Source organism: Seriola lalandi, unplaced genomic scaffold (genome assembly GCF_002814215.2).
Source record: "Seriola lalandi dorsalis isolate HSWRI2012SDOR001 ecotype SW California unplaced genomic scaffold, Sedor1 jcf7180002054850, whole genome shotgun sequence".
Lineage (NCBI taxonomy): Eukaryota > Metazoa > Chordata > Actinopteri > Carangiformes > Carangidae > Seriola > Seriola lalandi.
In genome coordinates, this window is record NW_019525403.1 from 2724069 (window position 1) to 2746622 (window position 22554).

Sequence of the window (22554 nt, forward strand, 5' to 3'; positions counted from 1 at the left end):
GAAGTTCTACTTGTGAATCGAGGTCACGCTGAACTCCCTGACAGCTTTTTGTTCGTTTGTCCATAAATGAGTCACTTCCTGATTCATGATGATGATGATGATGCCTCGTCGTCACCTAGGCAACAACAATCTGCAATTTATGTTTTCTATACTGAACGGCAACATCAGAAATGGAAGCTGGAAACATCCAAGCAAATAAGTTAACATCCAGAGACCAGTTCACATCCAGAGACCAGGTTCACATCCAGAGACCAGTTCACATCCAGAGACCAGGTTCACATCAGAGACCAGGTTCACATCAGAGACCAGGTTCACATCCAGCGTCCAGGTTCACATCAGAGACCTGGTTCACATCCAGAGACCAGGTTCACATCAGAGACCAGGTTCACATCAGAGACCAGGTTCACATCAGAGACCAGGTTTACATCCAGAGACCAGTTCACCTCCAGAGACCAGGTTCACATCCAGAGACCGGATTCACCTCCAGCTTCCAGGTTCACATCAGAGACCAGGTTCACCTCCAGAAACCAGGTTGACATCAGAGACCAGGTTCACATCAGAGACCAGGTTAACATCAGAGACCAGGTTCACCTCCAGCATCCAGGTTCACATCAGAGACCAGGTTCACATCAGAGACCAGGTTCACATCCAGAAACCAAGTTCACATCCATAGACCGGATTCACCTCCAGCGTCCAGGTTCACATCAGAGACCAGGTTCAGATCCAGAGACCAGTTCACCTCCAGAAACCAGGTTCACATCAGAGACCAGGTTCACATCCAGAAACTGGATTCACCTCCAGCGTCCAGGTTCACATCAGAGGTTAAAAGGTTAATGTTGTTTTTAAGTGAAGGTGAACAAACCTACTTCTATTATTAACACAACATCCACACCTGTATCTCCTCATACAGGTGGACAGCAGCAGCTCCAGTTGTGTCACTTAAAGCTGAGTGCACACACACACACACACACACAGCCAAACCTCAAGGTGACCACGACGACACACACACTGGAGGACACTGAGCTTCCCACAGTCCCCCTTCCCAGAGGCCCTCTGGCTGCTGACATCACCACAACACTCCCTGTTTGTGTGTGTGTGTGTGTGTGTGTGTGTGTGTGTGTGTGTGTGTGTGTGGCGGAGCGACCCTCAATCACAACCTCAGACCAACACTGTGTGTGTGTGTGTGTGTGTGTGTTTCTGGGTTATGGTGAGCCACATTGGTCGTCTGAGGTGTGAGTGTTCATACTGTTCATACACAAGCTTCTTCTTCTTCTTCTTTGTGTGTGTGTGTGTGTGTGTGGTTTTTGTATATTTTGTATTTTTCATGTAAATTTGATTTTAATTAAAGTGACAAGAGCTGCAGAAAAACAGCAGAAAAAAAAGTCACTTTAAATCTTCTTTAAAGGAATAAAGTCCTGAATATATATCTGTTCAATAACTAACAAAATAACAATTAATGAATTCAACTTTATGTCATATTTAAGATTTAAACAAAGAGACTGAAGAGGAAACAGTCTGTGTCTCTCTGCCAGCGGCTGTCTGTCCCCGACGTCCCCTGAGCTCAGGCCACCCTGAGGCCAGTGACAGTGGCATGGTGAGGATCAATACCACACACACACACACACACACACACACACACACGCAGGTGCACGCAGGCCGCCCTGATCGAGGGATCAATAAAGAGAGAGAGTGTGGCGGAGTAGACGTCCTCTGGTTTTTAACTCTAACACCTCACAGTTCATCACCTGTGTGATGTGCACCTGTCCACACCTGATCATCCTCTGAGAGTTCAGCACTTTGATTGGCTCAAAACCGAAAAATAAATCTGAATAATTGAAATTATTCAGTCATCATTTGCTCAGGTTGAACAATTTGTATTTAGCATTACGACACTAGCATTTAGCATTACGACACTAGCATTTAGCATTACGTCTTTAGCATTTAGCATTACGTCTTTAGCATTGAGCATCACATCTATTTTGCATTACGACACTAGCATTTAGCATTACGTCTTTAGCATTGAGCATCACATCTATTTTGCATTACGACACTAGCATTTAGCATTACGTCTTTAGCATTACGTCTTTAGCATTGAGCATCACATCTATTTTGCATTACGACACTAGCATTTAGCATTACGTCTTTAGCATTTAGCATTACGTCTTTAGCATTTAGCAGTTAAGTTCTATTTTCATTTTGCTTTCCGCAGTTAACAGAATAAATCCAGACCTTACTTGGGCCACATGCTTGTTTTGTTATGCCCAGTTCCACGGCCCAAATCTGGCCCATGGTTGTCAGATGATGCTTCCACATCTGGACCAACTCTACACACACACACACACACAGAAAATCTTCTGGCTGTCAGACAATACCGCAAGATAAAAACTGGACTGCTCAGATGTGGGAGTATATGGGCCAGACTCGGGCCGAGGAACCCAGGCATATGTTGGGCGGGAAGTTTCATTTTGCTGGGTCTAGACCACGAAGACTGAACCAAAATGCGACAGCCTGATCTACAGAGGATTTTTGCTTCGCGCCGTTGCATCCTATCGCCTAGCAACCTTAACAACACGTCACTTAGAGGTTTTAAAGCCCGTGGTTTTAACAGTTGTGCCATTAGCTGTTGAACTGAGCTGAAACTCAATACCTAGCAATGTTGTTTGCTGCCATATTATTTTCATTCCCGGCACGCAATGAATTATGGGATAAGTTGGACCACGAAAGATCTACCTTGTTGCCCAGGAAACAGAGGACACCATTTATTCTCTACCATTCATTTACAGTAAATAGGTCATATATTAGTAATATTATGGGATAGCATCAATATTTTTTTATGAAACCAGCTTCATCAGTCACATGTTAACACACGTGTATTAAAGTGTTGAATGATGAAATCATCTGTTTGTTTCCACATGTTTCTTTAATGATTCTCATATTAATTAATCACATTTAACCTTTAATCAGTTTGATGTTTATCATGTATGTAGCGCGCTTTAAAGTTTTTTAACAGTAACATTAAAGGGTTTATGAAACTAGAGCAGCAAATGACACACACACACACACACACACACACACACACACACACACACACACACAGGGGATGAGTCAGTTCAGTAGATTTGTATTGAAGTGCTCTCATCAATTGATCAGTGACGGAGGAGTTACCAATTGTCTCTAGTTAACAGAGCAGCCAATTCTATCTCTCTCAAACACACACACACACACACACACACAGACAGACACAAACACACACACAGACACACACACACACACACACCTCGTCTATAATTCATGGGGTGTATTGTGCGGATGCAGTTAACTGCCGCTTAAAAGTAATTAATTGATTTTCTGACATATCAGTTAGCAGCAGCACCAAGTGACACACACACACACACACACACACACACACACACACACACAGGATAAAGCACACAAGGACCTGCACTCACACATGTATGCAAACACATTGATATTCATGCACTATAGAGCTACACTGACACACAAAGTTGTATGGTGACACACTGAACCAAGCTGTAATAAAACCACTGTGATACAAAGATACACACACGCACGCACACACACACACACACACAAAATTACATTTTATCAAACAGTCTAATTTGTCTTCATCTTCTAGAGACAATGATGGTATGTTTAATTCTATATTAACACTCATATGATCTGTGTATTTCCGCAGTAACACACAACAACACACAGCTCTATCTGATGTGTGTGTGTGTGACTGAGTCTATCATCATAAGGAGGAGACTCTGTTAACACACTGCTACAATCACAGTCTGTTCAACCACTTTTACGGCAGCTTCAGCTGCTGTAGAGCTGCCAGATGGAGGGAGAGGAGACGGGTTGACAGTCAGCAAAGGTCAGCAAAGGTCAGCAAAGGTCACCAGAAGTCACAGAGGCTAACTTCAAATCCATATAGGATTGATAATAATAACTGATAAACAGCGCCAGGAACAAACAAACACAAACTGAACTAAGATTAAAGCTCATTGTTCGGCTTGTTCATGACAAAATGAATTAAAGACTGAGACGACGACAACAACAACAACAACAACACAACTTCCTGTTTTCTGTGTTTGCTGTTGGGGACTGAAAACTCCAGGAACTCCACATCCTCAGCTACAAGTAAACAAGTAAAGGATCTGCCTTATTATGACATCAGTTAACATGTTGAATTTTACTGCTTTGTTCTCTTGAACGCAGCTCCTCATCCTAATACTGGTCCCCCCTGGTTCCCAGTACTTCCTTCAATACCTCCTCCAGTACCTCCTCCAGTACTTTCTGCAGCACCTCCTCCAATAGTACCTCATCCAGTACCTCCTTCAGTTCCTCCACCAGTATCTCATCTAGTACTTCCTCCAGTACCTCCTCCATTACTTCCTCCAGTACCTCCTCCAGTAGCCCATCTAGTACCTCCTGTAGTACCTCATCTAGTAAGTCCTCCATTACCTCCTCCAGTACTTCCTCCAGTACCTCATCTAGTACATCCTGTAGTACCTCATCTAGTAAGTCCTCCAATACCTCCTCCAGTACCTCATCTAGTACATCCTCCATTACCTCTTCCAGTACTTCCTCCAGTACCTCATCTAGTACATCCTGTAGTACCTCATCTAGTAAGTCCTCCATTACTTCCTCCAGTACCTCCTCCAGTACTTTCTGCAGCACCTCCTCCAATAGTACCTCATCCAGTACCTCCTTCAGTTCCTCCACCAGTATCTCATCTAGTACATCCTCCATTACCTCTTCCAGTACTTCCTCCAGTACCTCATCTAGTACCTCATCTAGTACATCCTGTAGTACCTCATCTAGTAAGTCCTCCAATACCTCCTCCAGTACCTCATCTAGTACATCCTCCATTACCTCTTCCAGTACTTCCTCCAGTACCTCATCTAGTACCTCCTGTAGTACCTCATCTAGTAAGTCCTCCAATACCTCCTCCAGTACCTCATCTAGTACCTCCTCCAGTAGCTCCTACAATAGTATCTCATCCAGTACTTCATCTGGTACCTCCTCCAGTACCCCCTCCAATATCTCCTCAAGTACCTCATCCCGTCCAGTACCTCCTCCAATAGTACCTCATCTGGTACCTGCTCCAATACCTCTTACCTCTGCCATTTTTTTTTTAAATGAAAAATATAGAATAAGCTCAACTTTATCCAGTAAATGTTCAGAGTGACAACAACCGACCTTCAGACAACATGATCAGATAAACAACAACACCAGAGTCTGAGAGAAAATCTGGTTTAGGGTTCAGGTTAGAATCAGCTTTAGGATTAGGTGACGGTCAGGTTTAGGGGCTAGGAGGTATGTTATGTCAAGAGTGTCCTCACAGCTATATAAACACCAGTGTGTGTTTGTGTGTGTGTGTGTGTTGTGAATTATTCAGCCAGCCTCTGCGATGAGAGAAGACTGTCTTATCCTGGTTAAACTAAACATTGATTTTCTGACACAAGAAATGAAACGAAGAGAGAGAGAGAGAGAGAGAGACAGAGAGACAGAGAGAAAGAAGGAGAGAGAGAGGAGTCTACTTATTCAATCATGTACAGTCAAAGTTAGTAAAATGTTCATTGTTCAATGGAGATGGAAATAAAACAGAGGAAGAGAGAGAGAGAAAGAGAGACAGACAGAGAGGGAGAGACAGAAAGACAGACAGAGCGGGAGAGACAGAGACAGAGAGACAGACAGATAGAAGAGTATAAAAAGGCCTCAGGCTGTGTTTAGTGCAGTTTGAATGGCTGAGCAGATGCATTAGAGCATAAATTCTTATCACACACACACACACACACACACACACACACACACACTTCAGACTGGATAGTGAACATGGACGTCACAGGTCAGTGTGTGTGTGAAGTCTGTTCACTAACAGATCTCATATTCAGTGGAGGAGGAAAAGTGTGTCTATATATAATATAATATGTCCATATATATATATATATACATATATATACAGTATATGCGTGTGTGGATTGATGAAGGTTGGGGAAGATGGTAGTTATGGTTAAAAGAATTTAATTGAAGGTCTGTGAGACTGTTCCTCTGCAAATCTTACCCACCCACTACCCTGATGTCCACACCCTTATCTTCTCCCTTGCTAACTAAAGGACAAACTTCTTCCTGCTTTGGTGGTGAACATGAGCAGTGGACATAAACTGTGGTGCTGACTCATCAGATATGGATGATGTTACACCTCTGCTCTTCCTCCATCGATGTGGTCTTGTGGTGCACTATGTTGTGCTGTGGGAAAACCTGGACAGACCTCTACACAAGCTCTTCACCTATTTTGGGCCATTTTATCCGAGTCCATGTTGAGGTGGCAGGTGGTCACTATGGGTTAAGATTGGGAAGACAAACTACTTACACGAACGTACACACTCAAAGGTGGGGCAGATAATGTACCGCCTGACCGGTCTAGGTCCCGCAGCTCTCTTTTGGAATCCACAGGTGCTCTCAGTAATCCCTCCTGCAAAACCTGGTCTTCCTAGGTTCTGCTGGATGTATCCAGAGTGCCTACAGTGATACCTCACTGAAGGGGACCATTCAGGAAGCTTCCTGATCACATGACCAACCTTTCATATAGCGCCATCATTTGGTCAAAACTAAATCTTATTCATTACTTTGGTTTATGACCAAAACATTCTCATCAGCCTTATTGTGCTTTGTGTTTGCTATGAATTAGCATTTCTTAATGCTAACAAGCTAAATAAACATACTAAACAACAACATGCTAGCATCACCACTGTTAGCATGATAGCATTTAGCTCAGTCACAGCTTCACACAGCTGCTAGCGTAGCTGTAGACTCTGAGTCTTGTTTGGTGAAAGGCGACCTTTTGCGTTGACGAACTGGTGCACTGCTGTGAGTAATGATGCATCCTGGGATGCAGGAACCAGATAACCAGATGACCTCAGTGCACTGTCAGCTATTGTTCAGTGTCATCTGAACTGCAGGGGTATTGTACTGTAGCAGTATTTGCAGAGCCTCGGGCTGAGTGACTCTGTTGTGCAGTGTATTAAAGTTACACCTCCAATAGTAGAAAGTGCAAAGGTAATGCTGGTACGTAAGGTGTATGATGGATGGATAGATGGATGGATGACTGGATGGCTGGATGGATGGATGGATGGAGGGATGGAGGGATGGGTGAAGTACCAGCAGTAGTGTGTGGACAGAGGGATGAATCCAGGCCCTGAGGGCGGGAAGAGGAGGATGAGAGGAGGATTGAGGGTTAGATCCCTGAGGAAACAAGGGATTGAGAGGGGGAGGACAACAGAGAACCAGGACTGATGATGAAAGTCTTTCATCTGTTAGTGTTACTTTATTCATCTTAGTGATAGATATTGGCCGTTAAAGACCAGAATCATAGATCAGATGGTCACTGGACATCCCTGAAGACTGACTCTAGACTGATCAAGACTCATTAAACCTCTACAATTCTTAAAGCCTTATATACAGTAAAGAAACATTTTATCATACCTTGATACCTTTGGTAACTGTCCTGCTCTAGTGAGTCAGCATCAGTTTGGGAACAAAGAAGTAGGTAGCCTCTGGACTCTCATGGGTGTATTGCATGAGTACATTATTTACTGTACATACACTGCTGATTGTACAATTGTTTTCTGGTATAGTCACCATACTATACACAAGTCGCACAATTTGTTTCCCCAGTACAGAACAGTGAGGTACATGATCAGCACTGCAGTCCTGCATCTAGAACTTGTCCTAACTTGTCTTGTGAAGCAGTAAACGACTCTAGTTCCTGTTTCTGTGGGAATCTACAAGAATGCGATTGGTTCTAGGTCCCATTGCATCAATGAGCACTTGCGTAAAGTCGACACTTTCTTCTGTTGTGTCTATGGGAACTTTTTAAACCTCTTAATCAACAGTCACTGTGCTGCAACTCCATGTCCCATTTACAATGACTAGCAGCCAATCGTTGCCCCAGCTTTTGAGTTCATATGTGTGAACATGCAGTGCAAGGCACACTCATGTAGAAATATGTTTATTGCATGGATGAATAACCCAGACAAAGACTGCAATTCTGACACAAATTGCAGCAATTGGGCTCTGAGGGTTTTTAAGCTTTAACACCTGAACTGCCTGAGCACTGAACACTGACATACAAATGAATGGTCAAAGGATGTTTTAGGCTATGTTCACACTACTATTTTTGCTACTTTTACACCTGCCATCCACACTAGACTTTTGGCAACGCTGGAAAGTCTGGATGGGCAAAAACTGAGACCTTTGGAAATGATGATATAGACACCCATGGTCAGCCCATTGGTTCTTCTCAGCATCAACTACCAGTGGTAAAAGCAGCATAAATAACAAAGGTGTTACTGATTTTGTTGTCTTGAACACCACAATAGATACACATCACAGGATGCACTGGTGTAATTCTTACTTAAGTGACTACTTTGCTTTAACTTTGTCTAAGGTGAAGGTTAGTTTTATTCTCTTCTTTCTACAGTATAAATATAAACTTCTATACAATCACTATACACAACCACACAAATCAATGACTGCTTTCCAAAGCCTGCATCATCTCTGACAATCAGAGATGGACACTTCCAATCAACTAATTAACCATTCACACCCCTCAGGCTTTGGGTACCTTATTTTTTTTGTAGCTGGCATGTGTGTGTACGTGCGTGCACACGTTTGCATGCTAAGTAATGTCGAAGGTTCTAGAGAACACAAATGGATCATCAAAGTGGAAGGACCCTGTGAAATCAACCAATCAGACACCTTAAAGCCAACCACACGGGGACGCATGGAGTCCCAAATGAGCCAATGAATAAATCAGAAGGCCTAAATGCTGGGTGGAATTTACAATACAGAATAGAAGTGCTAATGGGTATGGGCCACACATACACACACATCAGAACAAGTCTTTGCAGTCACTTGTTAACCACAATGTGGGGACAAATGGGGATGGAGGGAGGAAAATGGGTGAGGAGGAGTTAGAAAACGGCGAGATGACTTTTTGCATGACTTCTTCGTTAACCACAGGACCGAAGGGACCTCGCTTCGCCTCACACGGGGCACCGGTCCCACCAGACTCCCACAGACGCACACCCGCCATCTCGCCCATTAAGGCTGAGGGGAACCAGTGCGGTAAGCAGAACGCTGAAAAAGCTCCGGATGATCGGAGGCGCCATCGATCGTCAGATGGCTGTTTCCTGTCGGCGGCTTTTCGAAAACTTCGCAGGAGGTTAAAGTCAGTGGGGAAGTGTAGCGAAACAACGAGGGCGACTAGAAAAACACTCGGGCGACATCACCCTTTAAAATCCAGCAATGCCGACATTCATGTCATACTTTTTTTTGTATGTTTGTGATTATATCTGCAAAGGACGATATTTCAATATATGAACTAATATCGCCAAAAGTAACAAAAAGATGTTGATGGTTTCTCTTGAACACTAACCCAACTGCAAAACCTAAACATAACCACTCACTTACCCTCACTACACACACACAGAAGGGTTGCCATTGACCGAAGTTGCCGGATTTGGTGAACACTGTGGTGATGTTTAGCTTCTGTGGCCAAGCTGGTGGTTCCCCTCAAACTACCACACACACACTCACACACACTGAACTGACTTAGAGCAGAAACAATACTAATGCCAAAGATAAACAATTAGTCTATGGTCTTAACAGCTGATTTCACACACTTGAGACTAGGATGAACTGGGATGAACTGGGATGAACTATGATAAACCGATTTGTACCGAACTTGGTGTGAGTTATGGAACATGGACGAGTAACGAAAAAAATGAATTTTAGGGCAGATCCGGATCATTTATGATAAATTATATTTTTTTTCCATGGAGTCTGGTGTATGTTTTTTGGTATTAGTCGGCGCTCTCTGACTGCCCCTCTACTAGGTTGATATTTTTGGATTATAGCAGCAAAAACATTATATTCCGAAGGGCTGAAATCTGAGGCTCTCCATGTCCATACCAGTCAGAGTTCTCTCCATCTTATGGTCTTGTCTTTCCTAGTGAACAGTAAGATGGTCAACGGCTTCCCTAGACAGCTGGAAAGCCACCTAGAGACCAGGAACTTAATCTAAACTCGAACCCGGATTTACCACATTAAAGATCAATGGTGAGGACAGATGTTTAATGGGCAGAAAGACCGGATGATAATGAATCTCAAATTCAGGACTAAGAATAGAAAAAGCATCAGAAACAAAGTTTAGATAAAGAACAACCAAAGCTCAGTAATGAAATCCATAAATTTCTCCAGAGAAGCATCAGTGTGTGAAACTGTGCGGGCTCAGTCTAAAACACACTATCCAGAGAAATGAAAGAACCCTGATATTAAACACTGAAGCAATTAAACAGGCAGTTGGGAGGAAGTGAGCGAGGCAGCAGAGAGAGGGAGGAGATGGAGGAGGAGGGATGAAAAAGAGGAGAGGAAATGAAGGGATCTTTATTGGAGCTCCCTCTTCCTGCTGCAGCTGATGGACGAGGAAAGGGAGAGGGAGACGCTGTAAAAAATGAGGTTCGCTTCTTACTCCCAGAATGCACTAGAAAACAGGATTTGGACAACTGTGACCCATAGTTCCATTTTAATTTTTCCTTCCTAAGGCGTAAGAAAAGGATGATGTCAGAGGAAGTAGTAGAAAGAGGTGTTGTTGGATTGGATGCACCATTAAAGACTTATCTTTTCACTTTAGCTTCAGCTATTTCTACAGAAGAGGATTAGGGCCACAATTGTTTTGTTTTTTAAGAAAGACGTTTTTCTCAAAACGACCCAGAATTCTACGATTAAAGTCAGAATTAAAAAAAAAAATTTAATTCACGTGTGGCCTTAATCTTCTTCCTTATGTTTCAGTTTTTGTTCATGTTTTTGTTTTCACTGTAATGCAGGATTGTAGAATGCGTATCTATAAATAAAGTTTGATTTGATCTGAATCTATTAAAGTCTGAAGAAAAATGGTTTGAAAATCAGATAATACACTTTATAATACTGATATTTTTACTGTGTATTCTCGCTCATTGTGAATGATCCTGTATATTATGTGATATGATGATGGCGATGTGACACGTTTTCTCTGATAAACAGAACAAACAGAGGACGATGTGGGAACCTTAGATAAAAGCAGCAGCTGAGCGTCGACATCTTTTACAGCGGGAGGTGCAGAGATCAAACAGCTGAGCTGAGCTGTGTGATGTGTGGCCAGATCTCCACATGGGAGCCACTGTGTGTGTGTGTGTGTGTGTGTGTGTGTGTGTGTGTGTAGAAGAAAAAGACAGACAGACAGAAGATGAATCCATAGAAGGAATTCTGAGCTATTCCCAGGCTTCAAGACGAGAGCCAGAGATCACAGCTGGACAAATGACCCAACACATACACACGTACATGCACACGCATGCACACACACACACACACACACACACACACACACACACACACACACACACATACACTGTTAAACTAATGGAAACATCACAACACGACCAGTAGAAAGTATAAAGATCTGTTTTAAGTCCTTATGGGTCTCTGTATTATCAGTGTATCGGTGTGATTGTGTGTGTGTGTGTGTGTGTGTGTGTGTGTGTGTGTGTGTGTGTGTGTTTGTATGTGTGTGTTGCTGAATCATAATGACCGTAGCAGACAGCTCCTCAGTCATGACTCTGGTATAAAAACCTGAGTCTTTAATAGTTAGACAGCAGGAGGTCGCATACACACACACACACACACACACACACGACTACTAGTACAACTTTCCACTTTCCAGTGTTTTTTTTTTTCCTGCAGCTGTTAGCAGGAAGGGAAACTTCCTTCCACAATAAGAGACATGTATAAAACAGCAGCTGCTGGTCACATGATCATGAGGTATAATGATCATATTCATGGTCCCCAGAGGATGAAGCCTAATAATGTTGGTGACCTCTGACCTTTCCTCGTGTACTACATTTCCACTTTGGAGCAGACTGCTGTGAAATTTACCGAACACATTCCTGTTCCACAGAGGATGAATCCTCTCTGTTTTAGAAACCACACGAGCTTCCTGTAGTGACACCGCCACAATAAAACACCAGGCTAGATCATTTAGATGAACACATTTTAGTTTAATAACCTTTGACCTTCTGCGTCTCTATTCCCAGCATGGGCCACACAGGTGGGGGAGTTTATAAACTGGGATCACACCTGGATTGGTTAAGACTCCGCCCACAGACAGGTTAGAAAGACAAGTTTTTGATTGTCTTCTTCTCCACAGCCAGGCAAATGCTTGGGGCCCCTCCAGGAGGAAAAGAGGGCCCCTAATGGCCCCTCACATTGGTACATTTTGCAATGACAACTATAAACCTCCTGGCATGTGAGGCGTTTAGGGAACATTTACAGATTGTAGCAGGGGATGTATAATTATCACACACACACACACACACACACACACACACACACACACACACTGTATATGTCCTCTGTATACATGAAGATATAAGTTTATAACATATATGAAATATCCATAGTAAAATGTATATATACTATATTATGTGTTAACATTATAGATTTAATTTAATTTATATGTACATATATTGAATTTGCGTATGGGTAGGAGCGTTATGCTGGCCAAGGATTATGGGTATTGAAGTACTCATGTTAAACCAGTCTTCAGAGATTTTAAAGGATGTTTAATATTTAGACTGTTTATATTCAAATCTAAACCGAAATTGAATTCACTTTTCTGAACTTGATGTTTCCATAGGAACAACAAGTAGCTGCTTGGAAGGAGCTGTGTTTCCTCCCCGTGCTCAGCTGATGACAGGAGGCTCTGACCTGTTGAGAAAGAGTGAACTGAAAAGGAAGAAGGAGGAGTTTCTGGTAAAAACAACACCGCTAAAGTCTTCCATCCCTTTTTTTTTTTTTTTTTTCCATCTGCCTCACTGACTTCCCAACATCAGCAGCAGCAAGCAGCGCACTGGAAAATTCACGTCTGTTCTTCGAAGCTGTGCCGATAGAAAGTGTTGACCAATTCATTTTGAAAGAGCAACGACCAGTGGAATAACTCTATCACTCAGTCACTTAGTCAGTCTGTTACTCAGATGGATGAATGGATGAATGGATGGATGGATGGATGGATGGATGGATGGATGGATGGATGAATGGATGGATGCAACCAAAGCTGTCAGGGAAATGTAATAACTATAACTATGGAGTATCATGAAGTACTTCGTAGTTGTACTTGACAGTATTTACTTTAAACACATCTACCCTTCCTCCTCTCCTTCCTCTCCTCTATCCTTGCCCCCTCTGTCCTTTTCTCCTCTCATGTTTGCTCCTTCTCCTTCCTTCCTGTTACCAGACAACTAAAATAACGATTTCTGTTCCTCTCCTGACACACACACGCACGCACACACACACACACACACACACACACACACACACACACACACCAAAGCCACAAGCCAAGCAGTTTTACAATATATAACCACAAGAGAGGCTGACTGGACTCTGTGTGTGTTTGGTTTGTTAGTGTGTGTGTGTGTGTGTGTGTGTGTGTGGTTTACCAGTATGGCTTACCAACACACAGTAAATGCAAAACTGGATACCACAAAAAAACACACACACACACACACACTGATCCTCTCTCAGTCAAATCTCATGTATTTGCATTGAACTTCTTTTATGTCACATAATGGTGTACAAACAAAAGTGTTTTCTCACACACACACATTCAGTGTGTGTGTGTGTGAGAAACACTTTTGTTTTGTGTGTGTGTGTGTTGAATGTGAGCCCTTGTCTTTCTAACGGTCGCTCTGTCACACGCATCCTCCTCGCTTCCTTCTTCCCTCACTATCTTCTCTGTCTGTTACAGAACACACACATGCACACACACACACACATGCACACACACACATGCACACAGACACACACACACACACACGGACGTGTTGAAATAGCAAAACAGCCTCTGTTAGTTAAGCAGTTGGGTAAACTGCAGTTTGTGGTCGAAGCAGCCTTCATCATTTCTCCTTCTTTCTAATTAGTTACACACATTTCATCTTCATCATCTTCATCATCTTCATCACAACTCAGAACTCACGGGAAAAAAAAACCCTTCACATCTCAGAATCAACGTTTGACTGACCTCCGACCTTTCTAAAATCTTACAAACAACTTACTGACGCAAAATTTAACTTTTGACTTTAATCTCAGAATTCTGACTTTAAATTCAGAAAACTAAAAATTTCATATGTGGCTTTAACCCTCATCTGTACTATCAGAACTGATCAATTCATTCATTGATCATTATTATTTTTTTAATTATTATTTTTCATTTGAATATATTTGATTTATTTTCTTATTTCTTATTTATCTATTGTATTTATTTTCTATTTCTCTTCTATTAGTTTCTACAAATGACATATTTACTCATTTATCTTTTTACACTAAGGTATCAGTTTATTAGGAACACCTGCTGCACTCCTGTAATAAATCCTCACTCACGATGTTATAATGTTGTAATGTAGTTTGTGCCGCTGTTGAACTGTGTTACATTACGATGATGAGGTGAGTCCACACACCTGAAACCAACACTGATCATTATAAACTTCATAAAGGAAGTTTTATCACAGGAGTGCAGCAGGTGTTCCTAATAAACTGACCACCGATGCATGTGATGCATATGTATATATGTGTATATACTGTTTATTTGTCCCACACTCATTTTACTCAGAATTTATCCAGAAAATAAAAATTAATAAAAATAATTTTAATCATTTTAATTTGACATTTCCTGTTTTAAGGCAAAGGGCTGATGTCACCTTGGTAACTTTAAATTAATTAAATGAATCAATTAAAAAGAAAATCAGCGATGGGAATATATGATATTTGTTATACTGGATCCTGGAGTCTGAGCCCAGAGACCAGACCACATCAGGGTTCCAGCAAGACCAGTATGTAAGAGCACTGCTGGTCTGGATGGAGACTGGTGTGGTGACCCAGTGATGGATGTGAGAATATTCAAGTGCTCTTTCAGAGTCAGCATCACCTCTTTAAAATCAGCCCGAAGCAGACCTGCAGAGTTTCCTCTGCTCAACTTGGCGTACTCCTGATAACACACACTCACACTCACACACACACCAACGCACAGTCGCAGCAGGTGTAGCCTCCAGATAACCAGAATCAGCTGCGGACAGGCCAACACAGGCGAACAATGTGGACAAGTGGAGGGTGGCTGATGGAGCGCGATGGGCTCAGACGTGATGGTGGTGTAAACTCAGAGCAGTTTGATATATGAAGAGAAGGAAGGAACAATACAGACACGCAAAAACAACATCAGAGATATATAGACTGGGAACGGAGGGATGGAGGGCGGCAGGAGGAAAGAGGTGGAGTAAAACAAACGTTTTCCCAGACACTGATAACGATCAAAAAATGATCAATAATATGATTTTCTTCTTCTCTCTTACATCCAGAACGTCTCCAGCGGAGGGTTTGTGCATAATGTCTTCATGACAACAGGAGACGACTGTAACTGTGACGACTGTGCCATCAGTATGTGACGCTGTTTCTGCCATGAGATAATATGCGGATTTCAGTTTGGGGTGGGGTCATTGAACGCACCACTGATTTAATTAGTGGTGATCTTGACACATACATTTCAGTCTGTTGTATAAACTGAGCTCAGATCAGTTTATTTCAGCCTGTTCTATAAACTGAGCTCAGATCAGTCAGAGCACATACACACACACACACACACACACACACACACACACTGAGCAGATTTGTAGGTGCAGCGGTGAGGACTGGACGAGAGTTAACCAATGACATAACCACCACCAACAACCAATAGGAAAGCAGGAGATGAGAACCAATCAGAGATGAGAGTCACACTGATTCTGACTACATGTGATCTGATCAGCTTTACACACTGATCTGATGTGAGACACACAGTTACAGTCCTGCAGAGCAAGATAGGCACACATACAGACACACACACACACACACACACACACACACACACACACACACACACACACACACACACACACACAGTGACAGTTACGCAGCACAGATGCTAACATTCTGGCTCCATCACGCCTTCTTGATGCTTATAATAACGATGCTAACATGCTAATGTTAAGTGTGTTCTAAGTTTAAATTGTTAGCATGCTAACATTTGCGCCAAACATAAAGCGCAGCTGAGGCTGATGGGAAATCATTTGCAGGTGTTGGGTTTTAAACTAATTAAGATTCTGACCTGATGATGGCACCATTTGAAAGGTCAGAGGTCACCTGAATTAGCAGGGCCCACCAACCTTAGACCCACTAGCATGGTCATCATCACCAGCTTACATGATGATGAGGTTCAGGAGTGAAAGCATCAAGGTTCGAACATCTACAGCGCCATAGCAACTGCAGATAAAAACCATGTGACATTGGTGTTGTTTCCCAGCAGAGTCACAGTGTTAGAAGGCGAGAGCTGCTGATGCTGTTAGTCTGCGCAAATGTGAACGGTGACGTCAGAGATGAGAACGCAGTCATGAATTAACAGGAAACACACACACACACACACACGCATATATGTACATGCAGCACGTCACAATATGTTCTTGAGAATTCCTGCAGCAGAAACGAACGCTGACATACAGGAAACACACTTTTTTTTACACTGAACCCATTTCTGTTGTACTGATGTGAATTCAAAAGCTAAGACTATTTGTTTAGTGTGATATTATTATTAAATTTAGACATATGGAGACTTTTATTTTCCTGTGTAACAGTGAATTAATATAAACAGTATATAAGTTGTTGGTATATGTGGTAACTGTATGCCTGATAGATACATAGATAGATTTTTAGGAAAAACATGAAAGGCATTTGCAGCAATGAAGGAGATTTTATAGCAGTAAAATTCTACAGTTTCCATGGTGACTGTTTGATAGCTAGCATTAGTGCTTGTGATAGCAGTTAACATCTCACCTGTACTATCTCACAAAGTTGGCCAGAAGAAGGAAAGTGGAGTGACCAGCTCTAGACGGTAGGACAAATCCTAAATTGTCTACTGATCAAATCTATTGTGCAAAATCAATTCCTTGTCGTTGGACCAAAATAACGAGCTAAAAGAGACTAAAAGAGGCTGTTAGCAAACAGATGCTAAATCCATGAGACACACAGCAGTATTATCATCCATGTGGAGTTAGCTTTAGCTGCTAAATGATCCTCTATGGGACGAGAATGGACCAAAATAATGAGCTAAAAGAGGCTAACAGAAGCTGTTAGCAAACAGATGCTACATCCATGAGACACATATCAGTATTATCATCCATGTGGAGTTACCTTCAGCTGCTAAATGATCCTTTATGGGATAAAACAGGACCAAAATAACAAGCTAAAAGAGGCTAAAAGAGGCTGTTAGCAACAGATACTACATCCATTAGAAACAACGCAACATTAGCATTCATGTGGAGTTAGCTTCAACTGCAGCTTTCAATCGATACAAACAGACGAGTTACCAATGAGCTCAATCAACACAACCTGAAGCTGTGACACAAACACAACACGACTGTATTCAAATCCAATGCAAATCTCACATTCATCTGCCTCCACCTGTCTGACACACCTGTTCAGGTATAGTTCAGGTGATTGTCCCAGCAGTGGGGGACGAGTAACCATGAGAAGCTGTTGATTCTGACTTTAAGTTTTCACTAACAGAGACAGAGACAGTGGTGGGAAAGTGAAGCAGACGTGTACAGTCATCCTCACAGCTGCTGGCTGATGAAGCAGGAAGGAATGTCTGCTTTCATCCTCCCTGTAGTCTCTCACATCAGCCCTGAGACCTGGAGCCTGCTGGTCCACAAGACCAGAGCCCTGGATCAGACAGAGCCTGCTGGTACAGACTGTATCTGTATGGAACAGACTCTTATAGACCTCCTCAAAGGTGGGGAGTCACAACCACTTCACTGGTTTTGGTGGTACACAATGCTGGTAGATATTAATAAATCATATTTATGTGCTTATGGTTAGCGCCTATGTTGACAAAAGTTTAAACATTTACTCCAGAACACATTAATTACCTTCTAACGGGCCCAAACTCTAACCAGGCTGTATAAGATTAAATGTTCTTTGGCCTGCCAGAGTTTCACATCATCATCAAGCTTGGTTGTGACACAGTTTGTAAAAAAGAGGAGAAAGAGAAGAAAGATCTGAACCACAACTTCCAGTCAGGACTTTAAAAAAAAATAAAACTAGAGCAGAAACAGGATGAAGATCGCGGATTCTACCCAAAAAGATAATCATATGATCTTTAGGCCTGAGGAACCTGGACACAGGTGTGAGGTGTGATGTCAGCAGCTTCAAGTGCTTTCATTAGAACCATGTTGGGATTATAAATAATAACTAGTCTAATAATAATAAAATTAATAGTAATAATTAAAGGTTCTTTTCTCATTTCAAAGTGAAATAACCTCTGTTTTGTTCTGTGTTCAGGTCAAAAATCTGAAATTCTTCCAGATGTAATCCAACATCTTGATGATTAAAACTGACAGAGGCTAAAGAAAAAGTCCCACAAGGCAACGGGAGAAACATAGAGCTGTAGAGTTTAGAGCTGTTTGATGAATGTGAATGAATGAACTGATCAGTGAACACACTTAAATAAGATCTTCATCAACCGACAGAAGCATCAAACCAGCACATGAACACACATGCACACGCGCACACACACACAAACAGAGAAACACACTCACCTCGTAAAAAAGCAGTGTGATAGGACGACAGAGACTCAAAGATGCTGTTGGATGCCATGAAAGATCTCCTGCCTTTCTTTTAATCTGCACACCCACACAAACACACACACACACACATACACACAAACACACAGAATGTAAGGTCAAGAAGAGATCCTCCAACATTCATGACCAATCTCTAAACCACAAACCACAACTGTCTGTGTGTGTGTGTGTGTGTGTGTGTGTGTGTGTGTGTGTGTGTGTGTGTATGTGTCATATAGAGTTTACTCCTCCCTCAAACTCACAAATATCAGATAGGACAGGACAACAAACAGGTAAAGGTGATGTGTCCGTGATTGTTGAAGATGTGAGATCACTGACCTCAGGTACATTTAATAAATAACATTATAAATAATAATATAACAAATGAACGCTGACTGTCAACTCTGAGTTTTGTCAATAAAGTTTAAACGCTTTGACTTCCACCTGGAAAGTGAAGGTTGAATACTTGTCTGCAGTGTGTAGAGTTAGCGTTTAATGCAATCTAATGTCTTAGATTTTTCTAGTTATGCTCATACTTCCTGGCTTGTCTGTTTCTGATTGGTCAGCCGTTTCTCTAACAGCAGACCTGTGATCGGGTTCTGAGACGGAGGCTGTGGTTCAGGTCTGGATCCTGGATAGATTCATGGCCCTAGACTGAGTCACAGTGCTTTTTCTGTTGGATGCAGTTTAACTCCACATCAGCTGTGATTGAATATGTTTGAAAGTGTGACCTCACTGCTCTGCTGTGGTCAAAACTTCACTTTGTGGTCAAAAGTTTTCTACTTAATTTCATCTTAATTTCTCTTTAGCTGAGGGATTTATTTCAGGGTGTTGCACAGAGAATCTTTTAAAAGGTTTCCCAAGTTAAGGAAAAAGTTGAAGCAGTTGCAGAAATGAAAGAGATTTTACAGCAGTAAAATTCTCCTGTTTCCATGGAGACCAATGATTTGCTGCCATGTTCATTTTCTGCATTAATCACATTAAACTCAGTCATGTTAAGACAGAGCCAGAAGTACGTTTAGTTTTTTTCCCTTAATTTGGTTGCTAAGGACTTTTAAGTGATTCCTTAAGTATAAGACTAAGACTCCTCTTTTGTTATGTAGTGATTGCTTTATATGCTGGGACCCCCTCGAAAATGGGATGGTACATCTCAAGGGGTTTATCCTAATAAATAAAACTTAAGGTGTTTTGCACAACTGTTCTTATTTTTAAGGAAACCTAAACTTAGACAAAGGAAAATCTTAATTTAAGATACCAACCCATCTCTAGTATCTACATATGTACACTATGTTGGAAAAAATGTAATTTGTACATATTTTTCTGTTAGCATTGTTAGCACTGTTTGCTCAGCTAATGAACATCTGTGTGGGAATTTTAAACAGAGTTTGTTATATCACTTTATTTTCAGTAGGCCTAGCCAGTGGTAAACCGTCATTAGCATCGTTAGCAGCGTTAGCCATCTGTGAGTTAAGCACTTGTATCCTGACAGTGTGGTCTTTAAACACTGACTCCTTCCTCTATACAACGTGAATGAAAATAACATCTCCTTTGAATCAGCACTGTTAGCAAGCTAGGCTAACTAGCCTCTGCTTTCTGACCAGGAGCTTGTTAGCCTAGCTTGCTAGCTTCCAGTTACAAACGCAGCATCCCAGTGGCTTCTTCTAAAAGTTAAATGCTGCAAAGTAACAGACGTCATAAACTATCTGCGATGTTCTGCACCACAGAAGAAGACAATGCACTTCCTAGCAACACTTCCTCAGACGTCAGTCAGCTGTTGCCGTGGGAAACACCCACCCAGTGGTTAGAAATTCTGAAGTTTAGGTTGAGAATATGAACAACAGGAGATAATTTTTTCTTCAAACAAAGACAGAACTTTTCAGAAGCTAAGAGAAGTAGATGATGGTCTACACTTGGTGCTGCTCATCATCTGTGAGACTGACAGGAGGCAGGAAGGAGTGAACGCATCATGAGGAGTATGAGGTGAAGGAGTCGGTGTGGTGCTCTTACCCCAGCCGAGGAGTCCCGGTCCTGGACAGAAAAATCCACGGAGCCCCGGTTGCTCTCCTCCTTTCGCTTTCTCGGGTGGTTTCTTCACTCACTCACAGCTCCTCTTCCGCCTGTTCTCTACTCATCTTCCTTTATCTCTCGGCACTGTGTGACTGCCTCCCTCTCTCTGGTCCGGGGGTTTGTGGTTCTCCAAATCCCCCTGCTGATGACTCTTCTCTTCAGTTGACATCCAACGTCACCAGATCATCTAATCACCAGCCTACTAGTTTGGTTTCTATTAATCTGCCATTGTGGCTTTAGAGTATACATGTGTGTGTGTGTGTGTGTGTGTGTGTGTGTGTGTGCGTGCGCATGTGTGTGTGCGTGTGTGTGTACAAACCACCTGCCCTCTCAGCCAACAGTTCTCTGTGAGGAAGTAGCTGTGGTTAGAGCGAGTCAAACGGAGAGAGAGAGGGCGTTGTGGTGTGTGTTTCTAAGCGCCCATATGTGCATTTGCGGTTTGTGTCTGTAGCCGGGGTTAGAGCGAGAGAGAACGAGAGAGAGACTCACCTTGCTTCACCAGAACTCACTGCAGGTTCGAGACCAGTGACCTCCAGAGTGTGTGTGTGAGAGAGAGGATGAGTGTGACAAACTCTTGTGAGTTAACAACTTTATAAATGGTGAGCACACACTAATCCAGATCCTTTAAAACTGATGAAAGACCCACAGCTTTTCACTGATCTAATCAATTTAAAATCAGTAATAAATCATCAATACTTATAAGTTGTGACCATTTCAGTTTCAGCCCCTTGAGAAGTTCAGTTAACCTGATGACCCCCACCCCCCGGAACCCACAACCCTCTGGGAAGGCTTCATGGAAACTGTTTGGAAAAGGGCGGGGCTTTCAAAATAAAAATAAAATAAAATACTTGCAGGTGATTTGAAGAACCATCTGTCTGTCAAACAACAACAACAACAACCTGCCATGTTGATTCTTGTCATCTTTATCAGGAAAATTTGTGCATAAAAGTCACTGAAGTACTTCCTGTAGCTCCTCCCTCAGAGGATGCTGATTGGTCCAAACCAGCAAACAGCTTGGAGTCTGAGAAGATGGATCCTCACTTAGTAAGTTATTTCAATATTCAAAAAATGTAAGTTACAATCTTCCATAAAGTCTGAGTTAAGGTTTCCCTAAAATAAAAACAATTGCACAAAACACCTTAAATTAAGATTTTCATTAAAGTCTGAGTTAAAGTTTCCTTAAATTTTTGGGGTAGATCTGCATCCTTTATCTGCTCTGGTTTTATTGTGAAAGTCCTGACTGGAATTTTGCCCTGGCTCATCCCACTTCCTGTTTCAGGGCTGCAGCTGGTGACGGTGGTTCTGGTTCTGCTCAGGTGGAGAACTGGATCATGTGGAACTACACCTTACTTACCGAGGACTGCCGTCTCCAGCTGTTAGCTGTTAGCGGGCTAGGCTAGTTGTTTAACAGCTAAAATTAGCTGAGACTGAACTTTTAACATACAGCGTCATATATATGTGTAGCCTATGTGGGTGTGTTTGTGTGTGTGTGTCTGCAATTACGATTTTAACACCTGCTCGTTAAGTATCTGTGATCATTCTTTCCAGTGGAGGGTTGATGGAGTGCAAACACACACACACACACACACACACGCCCACTGGCAACTTGATCCTGAAGGCCACACCTCTTTACACCCCAACACCTGCACTGACACACTTCTACTCCTCCTCAGCTCCACCTCAACAAACGCTCACACACACTCACACACACACACACTCACACACACACAAAGCCTGG

The 22554-nt window shown here is 42.2% G+C and overlaps 1 protein-coding gene across 2 annotated transcripts in view; it reads right to left on the reverse strand.

Annotated features, from left to right (window-relative positions):
- runx1 (RUNX family transcription factor 1) overlaps positions 1–21038 on the reverse strand; it is a 45009-nt gene extending 23971 nt beyond the window's left edge. The window contains exons 1-2 of one of the 2 annotated variants that reach the window (XM_023426912.2): positions 20757–21038; positions 18726–18809 (exon numbers count right to left, since the gene is read on the reverse strand). In XM_023426912.2, the coding sequence (XP_023282680.1) occupies positions 18726–18783 (58 nt within the window). In that variant the 5' untranslated portion in view covers positions 18784–18809; positions 20757–21038. The remainder of the gene's footprint in view (positions 1–18725; positions 18810–20756) is intronic. The other variant, XM_087179524.1, reaches the window with a different exon arrangement.
- Between the last annotated feature and the right edge of the window lie 1516 nt (positions 21039–22554).